This window comes from Taurulus bubalis (assembly GCF_910589615.1).
Source record: "Taurulus bubalis genome assembly, chromosome: 13".
Lineage (NCBI taxonomy): Eukaryota > Metazoa > Chordata > Actinopteri > Perciformes > Cottidae > Taurulus > Taurulus bubalis.
Genome location: NC_136601.1, coordinates 3,548,949 through 3,565,840, shown reverse-complemented (window position 1 = coordinate 3,565,840; position 16,892 = coordinate 3,548,949). Strand labels below are relative to the sequence as shown.

At 42.9% G+C, this 16,892-nt stretch overlaps 1 protein-coding gene across 1 annotated transcript; it reads right to left on the bottom strand.

Moving 5' to 3' along the window:
• Nucleotides 1–6,539: 6,539 nt before the first annotated feature.
• On the bottom strand, nucleotides 6,540–12,776 carry hopx (HOP homeobox). The gene is made up of 2 exons (XM_079229191.1): nucleotides 12,458–12,776; nucleotides 6,540–6,836 (listed from the first exon to the last, which is right to left on the bottom strand). Exons 1-2 carry the CDS (start codon nucleotides 12,605–12,607, stop codon nucleotides 6,759–6,761), a joined length of 228 nt encoding a protein of 75 aa, XP_079085317.1. The 5' UTR covers nucleotides 12,608–12,776; the 3' UTR covers nucleotides 6,540–6,758.
• Nucleotides 12,777–16,892: the final 4,116 nt, after the last annotated feature.

The window sequence follows — 16,892 nt, the reverse complement described above, 5'->3', positions numbered from 1 at the left end:
AAATGGCTGCCTGCTTGACATGGCACAGTGAGTTTAGATGCGTTCCAGCTGTTGGAACCAGCTCTCTGCAGTCAACTGGAGTTGTTTTCACTATTCCTTGCAATTAATTGTGGAATTTTCCAATCATTGTCATCGGCCCAACGACTGCTTCCACACGGCTGCCAGATGTTTTTCCGTCCTCACGATGAGGTTTTAGTCTGGCTCCGGCTCCGATGAATGAAACGTTTCCAGAGAACTGTGTAATGACAAAAGATTCCTTTTTGCTTTGAGCAGCAGCTGAACGTGCAACGGGATTAACATCTTTTAAGACATGAAGTCTGAACTTCAATCTCTCACAACCAGGTTTCTCGGGCGGCGCTGAGAGCCACGGCGAGCGCCCGTGTTGAAGCGTTGGCGACGCCGAAGCAGCTCTCCGAGGACTACGTCCCCCCACGAGAACCCGAGTGGAGCCGAACCCACGGCCCGTCCCCCTGAGCCTCCCTCAAGGTCAAGGCCCGTCCCCCTGAGCCTCCCTCAAGGTCACGGCCCGTCCCCCTGAGCCTCCCTCAAGGTCACGGCCCGTCCCCCTGAGCCTCCCTCAAGGTCACGTCCCGTCCCCCTGAGTCTCCCTCAAGGTCACGTCCCGTCCCCCTGAGCCTCCCTCAAGGTCACGTCACGTCCCCCTGAGCCTCCCTCAAGGTCACGGCCCATCCCCCTGAGCCTCCCTCAAGGTAACGGTCCCGTCCCCTTGAGCCTCCATCAAGGTCACGGCCCGTCCTCCTGAGCCTCCCTCAAGGTCACGGCCCGTCCTCCTGAGCCTCCATCAAGGTCACGGCCCCGTTCTCCTGAGTCTCCCTCAAGGTCACGGCCCGTCCCCCTGAGCCTCCCTCAAGGTCACGGCCCCGTTCTCCTGAGTCTCCCTCAAGGTCACGGCCCGTCCCCCTGAGCCTCCCTCAAGGTCACAGTCCCGTCCCCTTAAGCCTCCCTCAAGGTCACGGCCCGTCCCCCTGAGCCTCCCTCAAGGTAACGGTCCCGTCCCCTTGAGCCTCCATCAAGGTCACGGCCCATCCCCCTGAGCCTCCCTCAAGGTCACGGCCCGTCCTCCTGAGCCTCCCTCAAGGTAACGGTCCCGTCCCCTTGAGCCTCCATCAAGGTCACGGCCCGTCCTCCTGAGCCTCCCTCAAGGTAACGGTCCCGTCCCCTTGAGCCTCCATCAAGGTCACGGCCCCGTTCTCCTGAGCCTCCCTCAAGGTCACGGCCCGTCCCCCTGAGCCTCCCTCAAGGTCACGGCCCGTCCCCCTGAGCCTCCCTCAAGGTCACGGCCCGTCCCCCTGAGCCTCCCTCAAGGTCACGGCCCGTCCCCCTGAGCCTCCCTCAAGGTCACGGCCCATTTTTTCCTAATTCCTTTTCGCTCATAATTCAGATAAAGTGTTTGTTTGCAGACCAAAAAAGAATACGATAGCAGTTACTTGAGTTTCTGAGATAATTTGCTGTAAAACATCATAAAACCACAAACAAATGAAAATAGAAATCCGGATCATTTGGTAACTTGATCTAAATGATGGCGTGGAAATGAACTAAAACACATGAATGCTGTAAGAAGTTTGTAGAAAACTAAGATCAAAGATTATGAAAGTATTGAATGCGTTTAAATTCCAAACTCAATTTGAGACATCTGGAAGGGAAACCTGGAAACTGGTGCGTCTGTTTATTTGCGGCTCTGTTGATAATGTTCCCATGTGTGTAAAACCTTGAATAAAAGATTTGGAGACTAAAATGTATGACAGATTGATGGTTTATATCTCAGACCTTCTGAATAAATCAGAGAAGATGAATAATGTTGGGAGTAAAAACATATTTAAAGGTATATTCCACAGGTTTTTTAAAACTGGAGTCTGCATTTAAAACACAACCATGTGTGTTTGAATCCACACACACACACACACACACACACACACAGACGGCGTCAGGTCACTGACCTTTATTTTGAAGGTATTTTAGCCTTTAAAGAGTGAGTTTCCTCTGAGGCGACACTGTGCCTCTCAGTTTTTACCACTTCCTCTCCATCTCTCGCTGATTTGGGACAGATGTGCGTCCGCCATGAGCTTTTCTTTTCTCTGTCCCTTCAGGCCACTTTCTGCATGCAGGAGACGTTCTTACCAAAGACTTTCAGACGCTTCACCATCTTTTAGGGAAATACAAAAAATCTGGCCACAGTTTAGTTTACAAAAAGTGCCCACTGGAAATCCACTGTAATCATATTTACACTTGTGTAAGTGAGCGTGAATATATAACACAATAAAAGTGTGTGTGTGTGTGTGTGTGTGTGTGTGTGTGTGTGTGTGTGTGTGTGTGTGTGTGTGTGTGTTCAGGCGGTAGATCAGTGCAGGTTTGTGGCGCAGCACGACTCGGCTAGACATCAAAGGAGATTGAACCGATGTGCCGCTGGGGGCTAATCTGGGATTACCCTGCTGTGATGTGACCTGGGACCACAAGGTTGGGAGGAGGAGGAGGAGGAGAGGAGGGAAGGGAGGGAAGGAGGGAGGAAGGAAGGAAGGAGGGGAGGAAAAGGAAGGGAGGGAAAGGAAATAATGAAAATGGAGGAAAAGAAGGGAGGGAGGGAGGAAGGAAGGAAGGAGGGGTGGAGAAGGAAGGAAGGAAGGAAGGAAGGATGGGAAAGAAGGAAGGGAAGGAAGGAAGGAGGGGAGGAAAAGGAAGGAAGGAAGGGAGGGAAGGGAAAGAATGAAAATGGAGGGAAAGAAGGGAGGAAGGAAGGAAGGGGGAGGGAGGAAGGGGAGGAAAAGGAAGGAGGAAAGGGAAAGAAGGAAAATGGAGGGAAAGAAGGGAGGAAGGAAGGAAATGGGAGGGGAAGGGAATGATTGAAGGAAGGAAGGGAAATAAGGAAGGAAGGAATGAAGGAAGGGAGGGAAATAAGGAAGGAAGGAAAATGGAAGTTAGGAAGGGAAAGAAGGAAGGAAGGGGAAAGGAAGGGAGGGAAAGAAGGAAGGAAGGAGGGGAAAGAAGGAAAAGGGAAGGAAGGAAGGAGATGGGGACTTTAAAAAAAATAAAGCTGAGTTTTAGCCCAACAATCATTTGTTAACCAGGTGAGTGAAACCATCGTTTGTGATGTCACAGCTCAACAGACTGTTTATGAAGAGTTGATCAATCTGTCTGATATCAGGAAAGAACCTTACCTACTGGTGCTACTGGTGCTACTGGTGTGACTGGTCTAAGGTCTACGTATGATCATGTATGATCATGGACTAGTTTAACTCACACCTTCTGCTCACAGGAAACAGTTGAAACAGCATTCATGACATCGCTCTGCTCGGCCAGAGATGGAGACAATAACTCAGCCACAGTGATGCAACGAATGCTCAAAGAAAGTCAACTAAAACCTGCTCTCATAGTAAAGGTGTGATCCACAAAACGTTGAAGACTTCTCTCTCTCTCTCTCTCTCTCTCTCTTTTTGGTTTGCGTGGGTGAGTTCAGGGTGGAGCAACAGGAATTCCCTCCAAAGAAAACCCTCACAGGTAAATATTCTCAGAGCGGTGACAAAACAGGCAGCAGATGCTACTGGGTTTTTAAACTGGAACCAGTCTGACCAATACATCAACTGGACTTCACTCAAACCCAGGATTTATTTTATTTATTCAAATGTTAGAATTCATTGTTTGTATATCATTAAAAAAGTTACAGCATAATAAGTCATGTTGTAAAATGCCTTGTTCTTAAAAAGAACAGTATATCATATGGGAAAAAGTAATTGTATAGTATGTTAAACTTTTTAAATTGACTATAAATATACATATATCAATATCAATACATATATATAAACATATATATGTATATAAATATGTACATAAATATATATGTCAATTTCAAAGTCAAAAGTACATTTTATAAAAAAAGGTAATCGTAAACTGTCATAAACAATGTCACAGTATGGTTTGTCGTAAAAAGTCATATTTGTCGTAATAAAATATTTGTTATTAAAAAAAAGCTTATGCCAGAAAAACCTCATCGAAATCTTGACTAGTATTTCTCAAAAATAGAATAAAAAAATCCCATGGACGTATGTCATACATTTAAAAAAAGTTAATAAAAGTGTCAAAAAAAGTAATAAAAATGAGATAGTGTACAAAGATGTCCTAAAGTCCTAAAGTCAAACTTTGGTCCCCTAACAAACGTTTTCCATGATGCGAGCGAAGACTTACTGGTTGCACGGCTTCACTGGAAGCACGTTCGGGCCCCGATGCTAACGCTAATGCTAGTGTAGCGCTTGAATAGATATTTAGTTTTATGTTTGCACTTCTTCCCATGGAGTCAAACCCCTCAGAGCGCCCGCATGGAGCAACAAAAAGTCCGGCGGCCCAAAGAGACGCAGGCCGAGCCCGGCGGCTCCTAAATGGCAGATTCCTCAGCGCTCTGCAGAGTCCTCTTAGCAACAGACAAAACCGCTCTGCATTCACATGCTGCACACGCTCACGGTCGCACCGCCTGACACTCGGCTTCACCGGAGCCTCCGAGGAGCCTCCGAGGAACCTCTGTGGAACCTCTGAGGAACCTCTGTGGAACCTCTGTGGAGCCTCTGTGGAACCTCTGAGGAACCTCTGTGGAACCTCTGTGGAACCTCTGTGGAACCTCTGAGGAACCTCTGTGGAACCTCTGTGGAACCTCTGTGGAACCTCTGTGGAGCCTCTGTGGAACCCGAGAGAACGTTGTGTTGTCCCCATGGAGGCCTCGAGACCTCTCACAGTGATATTTGTCATTTATTCCACTTTTAGCACTTTGGATAAGCCACCAAGCTAAAACATTTACAATGACCTCCTCCACCTCCTCCCACAAATTAAAATGACTGAACCTCTATTTGCTCATTGAATGAATTTGTTAAAATGTCATCTTTTTTTTTGTGTCTCATATTTTGGTAAAAGGGTTTCACAGCTGGTTTTAAATCACAAGTTTTACAAAGTACAAAAGCAAATATTTCCTGTTTAATCCTGTGCTGCTGTTTTCATATCCGTGATGCCTGAGTTTTATTTCATAATCCTGGACAACATCATGTCTAAGAATTTAATGGTTTCAAGCCAAACAAGCTGCTGGAATAAAAGATTTATGAGCAGTGGGAAAGGGGCGGGGTCTGGGATGTAATGTGTGTTTTTAACTTTGTGTGTGTGCGGGTGTGTGTGCAATGTAAACTAATACTGAACATATGAAAACACCCCTATGCAGACTCAGGAAACAGACATCGGTGTGTGTGTGTGCGTGTGTGTGTGTGTGTGCGTGTGTGTGTGTGTGTGTGTGTGTGTGTGTGTGTGTGTGTGTGTGTGTGTGTGTGTGTTTGCTTACGATACAAATGCTCTCATAAACAAATAGAAAAGAAACTTTTAAAATTAGGGAATTTTCTCTTTTTTGATACAATTAAAGTTTTAACTTCAGGATCGCTAATGTGTTCATACTTTATAAACATTAATGTGTTCATACTTTATGAATACGTCACCACAGCGGGATGAAGGCAGCAGTGTGTTGAACTACCTGCTGGGTCGGTGTGTTGGTTTCTGGCGAACTCGTTGAGCGATAATCACAGCTCTCTCTCTCTCTCTGTCTCTCTCTCTCTCTCTCTCTCTCTCTCTTCTCTCTCTCTCTTTCTCTCTTTGTCTCTCTCTCTAAAATGAGAAACTGTCGCCTTTTTTCCTCTCCAGCTCCACTTTTTCAGTCTGATTTCAGGACATTTTTCAAACTCAGTTTACTCTAAACCTTAGCTCAATAACAATATCCTTTATTTTAAAGAATGAATATGACCTCTTGACTATTAAATATGAAAAACTCCTCTGTAGCTTCTTGAAGTATCATTATATATACTGTATATGTGTATATGTATATACATTCACACACATGTATTCTGCATAACTCTGCAAAGGCTAAAACAAATGAATTCTAGTATCTAGTAATCAACAAAGTAAAAGTAAAAAGTTACTCTGGAGGAGACTGCTGGGACGATAGTAAACGATTGATTTTCTTTTAATTAATGAATCAACCAGTCGTCTCAGTTATCTTTATAACTCATTCAATGTGGCTTCATTGGCATGAAAGTAAAAAAAAAAAAACTGGCTGCTGAGATCACTTCCTCGTTCACAAAGAGTGATCACGAGGGTGAAAAAAGGACCCTGAAATGACATCACCTGTCATTTGTTCAGCTCAGTCGGCTCACATGTCGTCCCTCCTCCTCCTCTTCCTCCTCCTCCTCCTCCTCCTCCTCCTCCTCCTCCTCCTCCTCCTCCCTCAACAACTGGAAATGTTCCAGATTTTGTCCCTGGATGTTGCTGGAGAGCGGCAGCTGATTCCAGCAGCCTCCATTGTAATCCTTCCTCACATCTTTTATCGTCCTGTGAACAGCTCAGCGTCCAGCGCCGCTCTCCGCTGACAGACACACATGTAAACAAAGCCTGAGAAACAAAAGCACGCTGTTCCCAATACTCTACTTCTTCGTGTACCTCAGTGAATTTACACCCCGGACGCACTGTAGCCACAAAGCACACTCAAGTCATCTTTAACTTATAATAACAATATGTTTATTTTCTGTAGACATGGCGGTTATATTAGGCAACAACACACAAACGCCTTCACATTCCTTACTGCAAGGTACAATAGCTTCATAGATACAAAAAAGGGGGCGAATGACACATGGAGAGGGGGAAGTGTGTGTGAGGAAGAGGAGGAGGAAGAGGAGGTGGTGGGTCAGTTTGTCCAGGAGAAACCGAGGCCAGCACAGAGCGTCTCAGTCCAACACTGATCCCAGTTCAGCCGGAAGGCCCTCCTCCCTCCTCCACTGTTGGTTACGTAGGTTGAACCATTTCTGGAAGGACACACAAATAAACAAAGGGAAAGAATTACAATCGCACCCATGGGGAGGTAGTGGACAAGGTGTAACGGAGCCTGAAACACGAGAGCGGTGAAGTCACAGGATGTACAGTCATGACACGAATATTCCTGAGAAGTTACACAAGTTGTATTGAGAACGATTTGAACGAAAATGAGTTCTCAAAAGTCATTGTTGTACTTTTCTCATCTTCAGGCGCACCGCTTACACACACACACACACACACACACACACACACACACACACACACACACACACACACACACACACACACACTAATAATGTTACCGTAAGTATTCAAGACAGACACACGAGACACGAAGTGCAACTTAAACACCTGTTAAATATTTCTACTTGTGTCTGTTACAGTTTGTTTTGAGGTAACTTACTTTGGTAGCATTACCGCCTCACTAGTCGCTAGCTAGAAACTAGTATTGTTCATAATATTACACTATTACAAATGTTCATTTTTATAAAGATGCCATAGCACCTTCTTGGCAAACCGAATAGTTTTAGTGAAACTATGACGATCCTGTGTTTGTGCAATGAGAAGCTGGAATCAGAACATGTTAAGCTAGTTTAGCATAAAGATTAGCGCAATGGGGACAGCTAGCCAGCTAGTCCGACAGAAAACTCACTAAGTGATGAGTTTTATCTTTAATTTGTGATAAAACAGAACTGTCAAAACAACATATTTGTGATTTTAGGTTGAAGCAAAATTATGATCTTTTCCTTTAAACAGCGCTATCAATTCAGCACGTTAACTGTAGCATGTTATCGCAAGCTAGCAAGCTAACAAGCTCATCAGCAACATGTAGCTCACATATTAATATGCTATGTTATGAGCATGTTAACGTGGCTAAAGTTAGCAAATGGACATCTTTAGAGCTGCTGAATTGAACATGCGCTAACGTTTAGCAACGTTTCCATGTTAACATCATGTAAACAGCTTTTGATTTCAACAACATTCAGCATGTTAACATTACTGTTAGCATGTTAAAATGCATGTAAATGTATTTTAATTCCATATTCACTAACGTTCATCAAGTAAAATTTTGCATTTATGCCTGCTACGGTTAGCATGTGAACATATTCATAGTATAATAAAAGTGATATGTTGGTTGTTAGCTTGTTAGCATATTAGCATTAACACTAGCAATGCTAATATTTAGCCTATTAATGTATCTAAAGTTTGGAAGTTAGCATGATAATGTTTAGCATATTAATGTGCCTGCAGTTGACACGTTAACATACTAATGTTTAGCATACTAAACAACATTTTTCGGTCACCATAGTGATACCATCACCCTAAACATAAACTCTCTGAATAAAAGGGAGTCATTGTCGCCATGTTTCCTTTCTGACTTCTATTATCTTCATTATCGCGTCACAGTCACATTGCTCGGTGCATGTAAGTGTGGTCACTGACTCACAGTGACCCCGAGGCCAAGTTGTTTCAGGGAAACCACAAAAAAACGAATGTTTCCATCCAATTTTGAACAGACTGCTCTACTGAAACTCCGACCAGATGATGACTGCGCACACACACACACACACACACACCACACCACACATACACACACCCGGCACATTGCTGTGTTGCGGTTCGTGTTGTCATGGGATTCACAACAATGCTGACATCATCTCGTCCAACGCCATCGGGGACAGGCAGGGAATCGGCGGCCCGAGACCCTGGCTTGCTTTTCGAGACACGCGCCTAGCAGGAGGAACTATTTTCACATTTTGTCCTGAAAACACACGAGATTCACATTTGGAGTCGTCTGGATTTGCACTCAAGACTAAATCAATCTGACTGCTGTCTGAACTTGGCTTTTTATCTGTGTTTCGGGATTTTACATTAATGTCGCTCAGTTTTTTGGGGGAAAGTTAGTGATGAACCTTTAAAGAAAAAGGCCATTTTCTCAACCAGGTTTTGAATGGAAGGTCAGCTGCTTTGTACTGTGTTTGTGGCGTAAAAGATCATTGCATGTCTTGTAAAAACATCACACACGTGCCACTTCCAGAAGAAAAAGAAGATTGACGAGCACTGCATTACACAACGGGCTCTTTTAAAACTCTAAACTTTAAGACTCAACCTTTACTGACTGCAGCACTGAACACAAATATAAAACTGGTCTATGAAAGGAGCTCAAACGCCCGGAGCACCTTGTAAACATTGTTAATGTGAAACGGGGAGTGGTAGCCGGGGTGTGTTTCCTCAGCTAAACCTTCTCCAATGAGAGCTTTGTTAACACTCAACAGGGGGGGGGAGAGAAAAAGAAAGCGAGAAAAAGAAAAACCAACACATCAGCTGGAAATGAACTCAGGTCTTTTGAAGAGAGGCCAGACCTTTACCTCACCCTGGACCAGGCTTCCCCTGTCAGGTCGCTCCGGCGCCTCCCACCTTTGTGTGCGCGATGAATGGGAACAGTCACCGACACCGGAGGAGGAATTAGGACGCGGCTTAGTGCAGTTTTTTAGTTTATCGGACATTTTTCATTGCGGCTCTGCCAGCAGAAAAAGCTGAAATATAAACCTTGACAAATAATGAAACACCTCTGCTGGTATAGTGACGGAGATGGCGCTCTGTTAGCCGTTAGCCGGATGAAGTGGGCATCTTTAAAAGTTACAAATTCCTTCTTCTGCATTCAATGTCTTTCAGTAAAGGGGTCCAATCATAACTGTATAAGAAGTGGACGTAGTCATCATGAGTCATGACATCAACCGTTGGTTTGTGGGCCGCTTGTTACAAAGCCTCTAGTTTCCTTGTCGCCATCTTGGAATACGGCCAGCGCCATTTTTTTTTCTTGACCTTTCCTTATGGAAATGCAGTGCTAATTCCCGGAGCACTGAGGCTGAAACATGCTTCTTTTGGGCTGCACATAGATTGGAGACTACTGCATGTTTTTTCTTCTTCGCATAGTTGTTCTCACAACTAGAATAATGTGTGTATCCGGGGTTTTGAACCCGCCTTGGACCAACTAATCAGCACGTTCGTCCAGGTTTTTCCGAGTCTTTCATCTTCACATGCGATATAACACACGATGTAAACTGAAGGCTTCAAGTACACGAGTGTAGACTAGTTGTAAAAGAGGCTTTACACAAAACACTTCAAGTGATGCCGTTGCTGTGCCCGCGTCAACCCCTCCGCCCAGAGGAATCTAGAGGAACTGGTTTGCAGAGTCGAAACTGGAAAAAAAAAAAAAACATTCACACGCGCACAAGTTATTGACTTAAAGTGTTTGTACCGTGTGAGCTAATTCTGAAAGAGGGCTCCACGTTGCATGACACGTGAGATCTGAACCTGTCCGTCAGCCTCGGCAGCACAAACACGAGCAGAAATTTGCCTCCGAGGTTGAACCCGACGACTCAAATGACAGAATTTACATGTAGGGTTTTCCCCTCCTGGTGGATACAGCTAAGCAAATAGTCGTGTTGTCTCCCTCGGACAAAATCCTGAGGGAGGAACAACAACTGGCAATGTTCATGCCAAAAAAAAATAAGAAAAAAACCAGGCATTCAACATTTAGGCTGCTCTTTAAAAGCACTGTTTTTGGATGGAGACATGAAAGTGCTTTTCAGATGATGTATCCATCGGAGGAATGCTACTGAAGGTGCTTGTGGAACTTGTTATCGGCTCTGAAGCTTCGCATCTGGCTCCTGATGTGATGACTTTACAGTAAGACATTCCTCAGATAGAGAGGGGTGGTGGGAGTGTTTACATGCGGGAGAGAGAGAGAGAGAGAGAGAGAGAGAGAGAGAGAGAGAGAGAGAGGGAGAGAGAGCGGGTGGGAGAGATTAAATACCTAAGTAATAATGTGAAGCTTTATTTAATCGTCTTCAATTATTGAAACATTTTCTGTAATGGACTTTTGGTGCTTAGCTCCTGCTGGAGTGGACGATGTGTTCAAGCTCTGGAGCTGCAATGATTATTAATTATTATTAATGTATCGTAATTTAAATAGTTGATGACAGATGGCAGCTTAAGTTTTGCTGCTTTTGTATGATTAAATAAGACATTGATTAAATAAGACATTGATTAAATAAGACATTGCCTCGGGCTCTAGAAACATTATTATTGATTATTATTATGTTAATATATATATATATATATATATATATATATATATATATATATATATTAACTGTATAGATGAAAATACGCAGCAGTTCTAAAAAATGTATTTAATTGATTATGAAAGAAATTGTGAAATTGTAAGCCCTAATAAACGTTAACTTTAGGATTCCCCGTGTCCTACAAGGATTGACGTGATATTAATTGAACATCGCTACTGGTCGTTTTAGTCTTTGTCAAAATAGATTTATTTAGTTGATTGGTTATTTTTATGTTGTTTTTTATGCTCAACGACTTATTTCCAAAAGACTAAGATCATTTCTGGTAAACACAAGATTTAAAGTGGTGCATTTGTGTGATTATTTGTGGAGAAATTTGATTAAATCACTTCATCAATTAGTGTTAGTCAATAAAAAATGTTTTTGGTCTCAGGACAGCCCTCATCATTTTGTCAAAATAGTGTTCCCAAGGTCACGCCCAATCACAGCTTATGCTGCAACTACATTCATCTTTCTTAATCGATTTGTTTGGTCTGTAAAATGTCCCTCACAAAGTCGACCAAAACTCAAAGATATTCATTTCCCCGTCAAATAAAGACAAAGACGTGCAACACATCCTCACATTAGAATGAACCGAGCCAAAAGAAACAGCAGCAGCAGGAAACTGGCCTCTGTGACTTCATCAAAGGAAAACAAGCAGCAGCTCCGGCCCTCTGTGTTTACGCTCTGATGAGGATTATTTCATCAGACTGTGACATTTCAACACAGATGCATCATCCCATGTCACGCTGCCCACAGAGCTGCTGCCCACTGTCAGCGGAGCGGCCTGCCACGTGCTCAAAGGCTTGTTTTGTGTGTCTTTAGAAGTACACATTACTTCCTCAGAGGTCAGAGGTCACCTGATAGTGATGCTGACACTCAGCCTAGTAAACTGTCTTGACACCAAGCTGTGACACCATAAAGACAAGTCGCACGCTGTTGTGTCAGAGCTGGTCGCTCCAGTAAAACCTCTCAAAACTACTTTATTAAAATACTGTTGCTCAGTAAAGGTTTTTATTATACCTGTGCTATTTTTCATAGTTACTTTGCAAATTACTGCCACACATTTTTTTGCATTGCTTAAGAATAAACTGCTAAATGCTTACAAAATAAACACTGTACACACTGACAGGTCACTTCATGTGTAATAGGGAATTTGTAATTTATTATTTTAGTGCACATGGTAATAAACTATATTTTAGATATAGGAACTATTATTCTAAAACCGCCCTAAAAAATAAAAGTGATTCCATAAGAAATCAATATAAACTAATCTTACTTTAAGCATCAGAAGTAATTCTCCATGTCGGAATATAACAGAGAACAGTCTGTTCTACTGTCGATTATTTCCAGAAATCACGCAGACTTTTTGCTCAGGACCACGAATACATTCCAGGGTAAAACCCTACTTGTAAGCATATAGCAACACTTTTCACACACACACACATGAAGATATATATAATAGATATTGCCATGTTCCTCACCTGCGTGTCCTCCTCTGACAGCCCGCTCTCCGCAGCGATCAGCATGAGCGTCATGCCCTCCGGGTGCCGGGTGGTTTTCTTGAAACTGTCCTCCAGCACCTTGATCTGTTCCTCCGACAGCTTCAGATACTCCATCGCCTGAGAAGACATATTCCTATATAGTTCCTCTTCCGCTCTCCAGTTCGGTCGGAGCTCCGGCAGCGGGACGTGCGCACAGCTGGACGCGCAGAGCAGAAGCAGCGCGGCGCGCGGATGGAGAGGCGTCGGAGCAGCGGAGGCGCTCTGGCGGGAGTGTGCGGGTGAAGTGGAGGCAGTGTGTGTGTGCGCGTGTGTGTGTGGGGGTGTGTGTGAGGCGAGGTTTTACTACTGTCAACAGCGGTGCGTCATGAGGCCGATCCCCTCGGCAGAGTCCTCCCCCAAACATCCCGGTGACCGCGCTTAAAGGGACATTATGGGAAGATTATGAATTCTGTATTATGATCGCGGACATACCTTCACATAAAAGTTATCAGGAACAAATTCACTTCATTTGCCAGCTACTTATATACACACACATACATTCATATATATATATATATATATATATATATATATATATATATATATATATATATATATATATATATATATATATATATATATATATATATATATATATATATATACACACACTCACACTGTACTTTGAAGTATATATAATACACATACATATAAACACATACATAAATATACATATACACACACACACATTATATATACATATGTATTATACATATATATATATATATATATATATATATATATATATATATATATATATATATATATATATATATATATATACACACACACACACACTGTACGTTGAAGTTTATATAATATTTAAATCTTTATGACCTTTGCCACTGGGGGGCGCTATCATTGTTTGTCTAATGTATTATACTGTTATTATATAATATAATTAACTAATATTGAAAGGCATAGTTTCATATTTTGGGAAACATAACCCTGAAATCGTCGTCATGTTTTCCGAGATTGAGCCAAAAATTAAGGCTAAAAATGCGTTCTGCTGCTTTTTACTGAGCTTTGATTTGACAATCCCTGTTCAGTGTTTCTCAAATTCAACGAACACAACGTTTACTGATATCTGTGTTTTTGAACATTAAACTGCAGCGTGTTTTATAATGTTTGCACAATCTTCAACAAAACCTCCCCACATGTTGACAAGCACAACTTAATCAAAAGTAGCTCAACTGGGAGGAAACCAGTCCAATCTGGTAACTCTGATGCTGATGACAACATGTCAGTCCCTCTAAAACCACAACAACAACATTAGTTTACATGTTGAACAAAAAACACAAGACGTGTTTATTAGTGAGATCTTTTTGTTTTCTCCAGATAAAGCCAGGCTAGCAGTTTCCCCCTGCTTCCAGTGTTTACGCTAAGCTAAGCTAATGACCTGCTCCAAGAGATAAGATAAACGCATTAAAGGAGGATAAAGGTCACCAAGGAAACACACAGCTGGATAATAACACAGCAGTGTTGTGCAGCAGAAGATATTAAACATGGCATTGGTTTATATTAACTTACTGTATAGTATTACAACATTTTACATACATCGGCTATAGGACGATTAGAATAAAAAAAATATTTAGAACGCTAAAAAACTATAACTTCTAAAACCATGTAGAGGAATATGAAGAAATGTTATATACAAATGGATAAAAATACCACAATTCAGCCTTAAGGTTTCATAAAACCATAAATCACGTAATAACTCACGGTTATTAAGTATAAAAAGACATTGTTTGTGTCCCAATGGGATCATTAAGGGGGTTTCCCTTCCTATTAATCTCTCTGTTTGTGCTCGTTACTGTCGACTGACTCCAGGATACTACGGGAGGCATCTGTCCACTGCAGAGATAACACACTCCTTTTCTTCCTCCTCCTCCTCCTCCTCCTCCTCCTCCTCCTCCTCCTCCTCCTCCTCCTCACACTCCCCTGTAAAGCCCTGCTCTCTCTGCAGTGAGTGGAGCTTCACAGGCCTCTGATCAGAACAAGCATGTTGGATTTCACGTGGTAGAAACAGTAAACAAACACACACACACACACACACACACACACACACACACACACACACACATGCACACACACACACACACACACACACACACACACACACACACACACACACACACACACACACACACACACACACACACGCACACACACACCCTTCCTTTTGATGCTATCTTTGGGCTCTGATTAGACCTGTAATTATGTGCTACTCTCACTGAAAGCCAGACTTAAGTGGTTGCAAAGCTTGCTGGGTGATTTCCTCTCGCTGTGGATTGTTTATAGCAAATGAAACCTCGCCTACAGGAATCCCACCGGCGAGGACGCACACTCAGCTTGTTTGCATTCATCCTTTAATGCCGTCATATTGGCGCTGGTGTTCAGGGGACATCAGGCGTGCTGAACATGCTGCTTTTGTTTTCCTTATTCAATAATCCTGTAATCCTGCAATTTCCCCACTGCGGGACTAATAAAGGATTATCTTATCGTAATGCTCTGTTCTGCTTGTGTTGTCATGTTACGTCTGGTAAACGAGTCATGAGTTGGATGGGTTTAAGGATTTTATTCCTCCATGCCGGAGGACTTAAAGCGTGAAGATATTTCACAACTGGAACAGACACCAACGAAGAAGATGTGGCTTCAGGCCTCCAAGTCTAAATGGACCTTTGACAGGCGGCTCCCACGCTAAAAGCAAGCAAATGAGCACGAATGGGATTAAAGGCGTCGAAACGTTTGACTAAACAAACAAACTGCCATAAAGATTATCAGATGTGACGCTCGGCGAACAAGTAAAACACGACAAATGTGATGAGTCTGCACTTTAAAGCCGTGCGACCTTCCAACAGCGTGATGAATATATAAACACTTTACTTCCAAATAAAAATAGGGTTCTGACCAATGGGTTTCCATGACTTTAAACCAAATCTCCATGATCAAACATTTAGTGAAATCTGGGTGTAAACAGTAAAAAGTGAGTGAATGTAGTATTTAAACTAACAATGAGAATACAAAGCATACAGTAAACCTTAAATGACTCAAATGAATGAGACAATAGTTTGATTAAAAGAATAAACATTTATATAGATGCCTTTATGTATGCCTGCTTATATTCTGAGTCTTTCTTTTAAAAGCATATTCATTATTTCAAACTCAGCGTAAATGAACGACATGAACACATGAATATAACACATTTACATGACTTTTACTAAACTTTTGGGATTTTTTTTTTCCAAGTACTTTTTCCAGGCCTGGAAATAACCATTTTAAAATGCCATGACTCTTCCAGGTTTTCCATGACCGTGAGAAACCTGCAAAAAAAAACAGTGCATCTGTTTTTAACTTTTCATCGATGGACCGTGTGACCGATTGCTCCAACACAAACCGGAGAAAAGCAGTTTGATTTCCAATAAAACAAAAACAGTTTGATAGCAAGAAGCTGAACGAGCATGTGACCAGAAATACAAATTATACTTTAGGCCAATGTCGAATCAGCTGATGCTTTTGGGAAACCACAGCGACCCAGTTTAGATGTTTGAAGAGCCACCAGCTTCATAACGCCTCACGCTACACGGACACGTGGAGCGTCTCACGCTACACGGACACGTGGAGCGTCTCACGCTACACGGACACGTGGAGCGTCTCACGCTACACGGACACGTGGAGCGTCTCACGCTACACGGACACGTGGAGCGTCTCACGCTACACGGACACGTGGAGCGTCTCACGCTACACGGACGCCTCACGCTACACGGACACGTGGAGCGCCTCACGCTACACGGACACGTGGAGCGTCTCACGCTACACGGACACGTGGAGCGCCTCACGCTACACGGACACGTGGAGCGTCTCACGCTACACGGACACGTGGAGCGTCTCACGCTACACGGACACGTGGAGCGCCTCACGCTACACGGACACGTGGAGCGTCTCTCCCACGCCGAGGCCGATCACAAGCTGTCAGTTTATGGCAGACCAACAGGAAGTGCAGGTCTGTGCTTCAGGGGAAAGCAGGCGATAAGAAAAGCAGATCCCATCTGGTCTGATCCAAAGTTCACATCGAGGGCCCGACCGGGAGCCTGACCGTCCGTCTGGCTTCACTCTCACTCTCTACCGATGTTTGCACACGGCACTAAATGTGGGTTTTATTGTTTTATCTCCAGCGAGTCTCACAGATGTGAAAAATATCTTTAAATGATCGAGAGAGAAGATGACACGAGAGAAGCAAAGGGTCAGATCTAATCGAAAATATTGATATATATATACACACACATTTAAACAAATATATATTTATGTTTATTTATATATAATATATATATATATATATATATATATAGTTATTACATAATATATATATATATTT

Bases quoted from the DNA above. Each gene is read 5' to 3' on its own strand.
- hopx (XM_079229191.1), bottom strand. From the start codon at position 12,607: ATGTCTTCTCAGGCGATGGAGTATCTGAAGCTGTCGGAGGAACAGATC. The intron at 6,837-12,457 runs GTGAGGAACATG...GTGTCCTTCCAG, and splicing joins TGTCAGAGGAGGACACGCAG to AAATGGTTCAACCTACGTAA.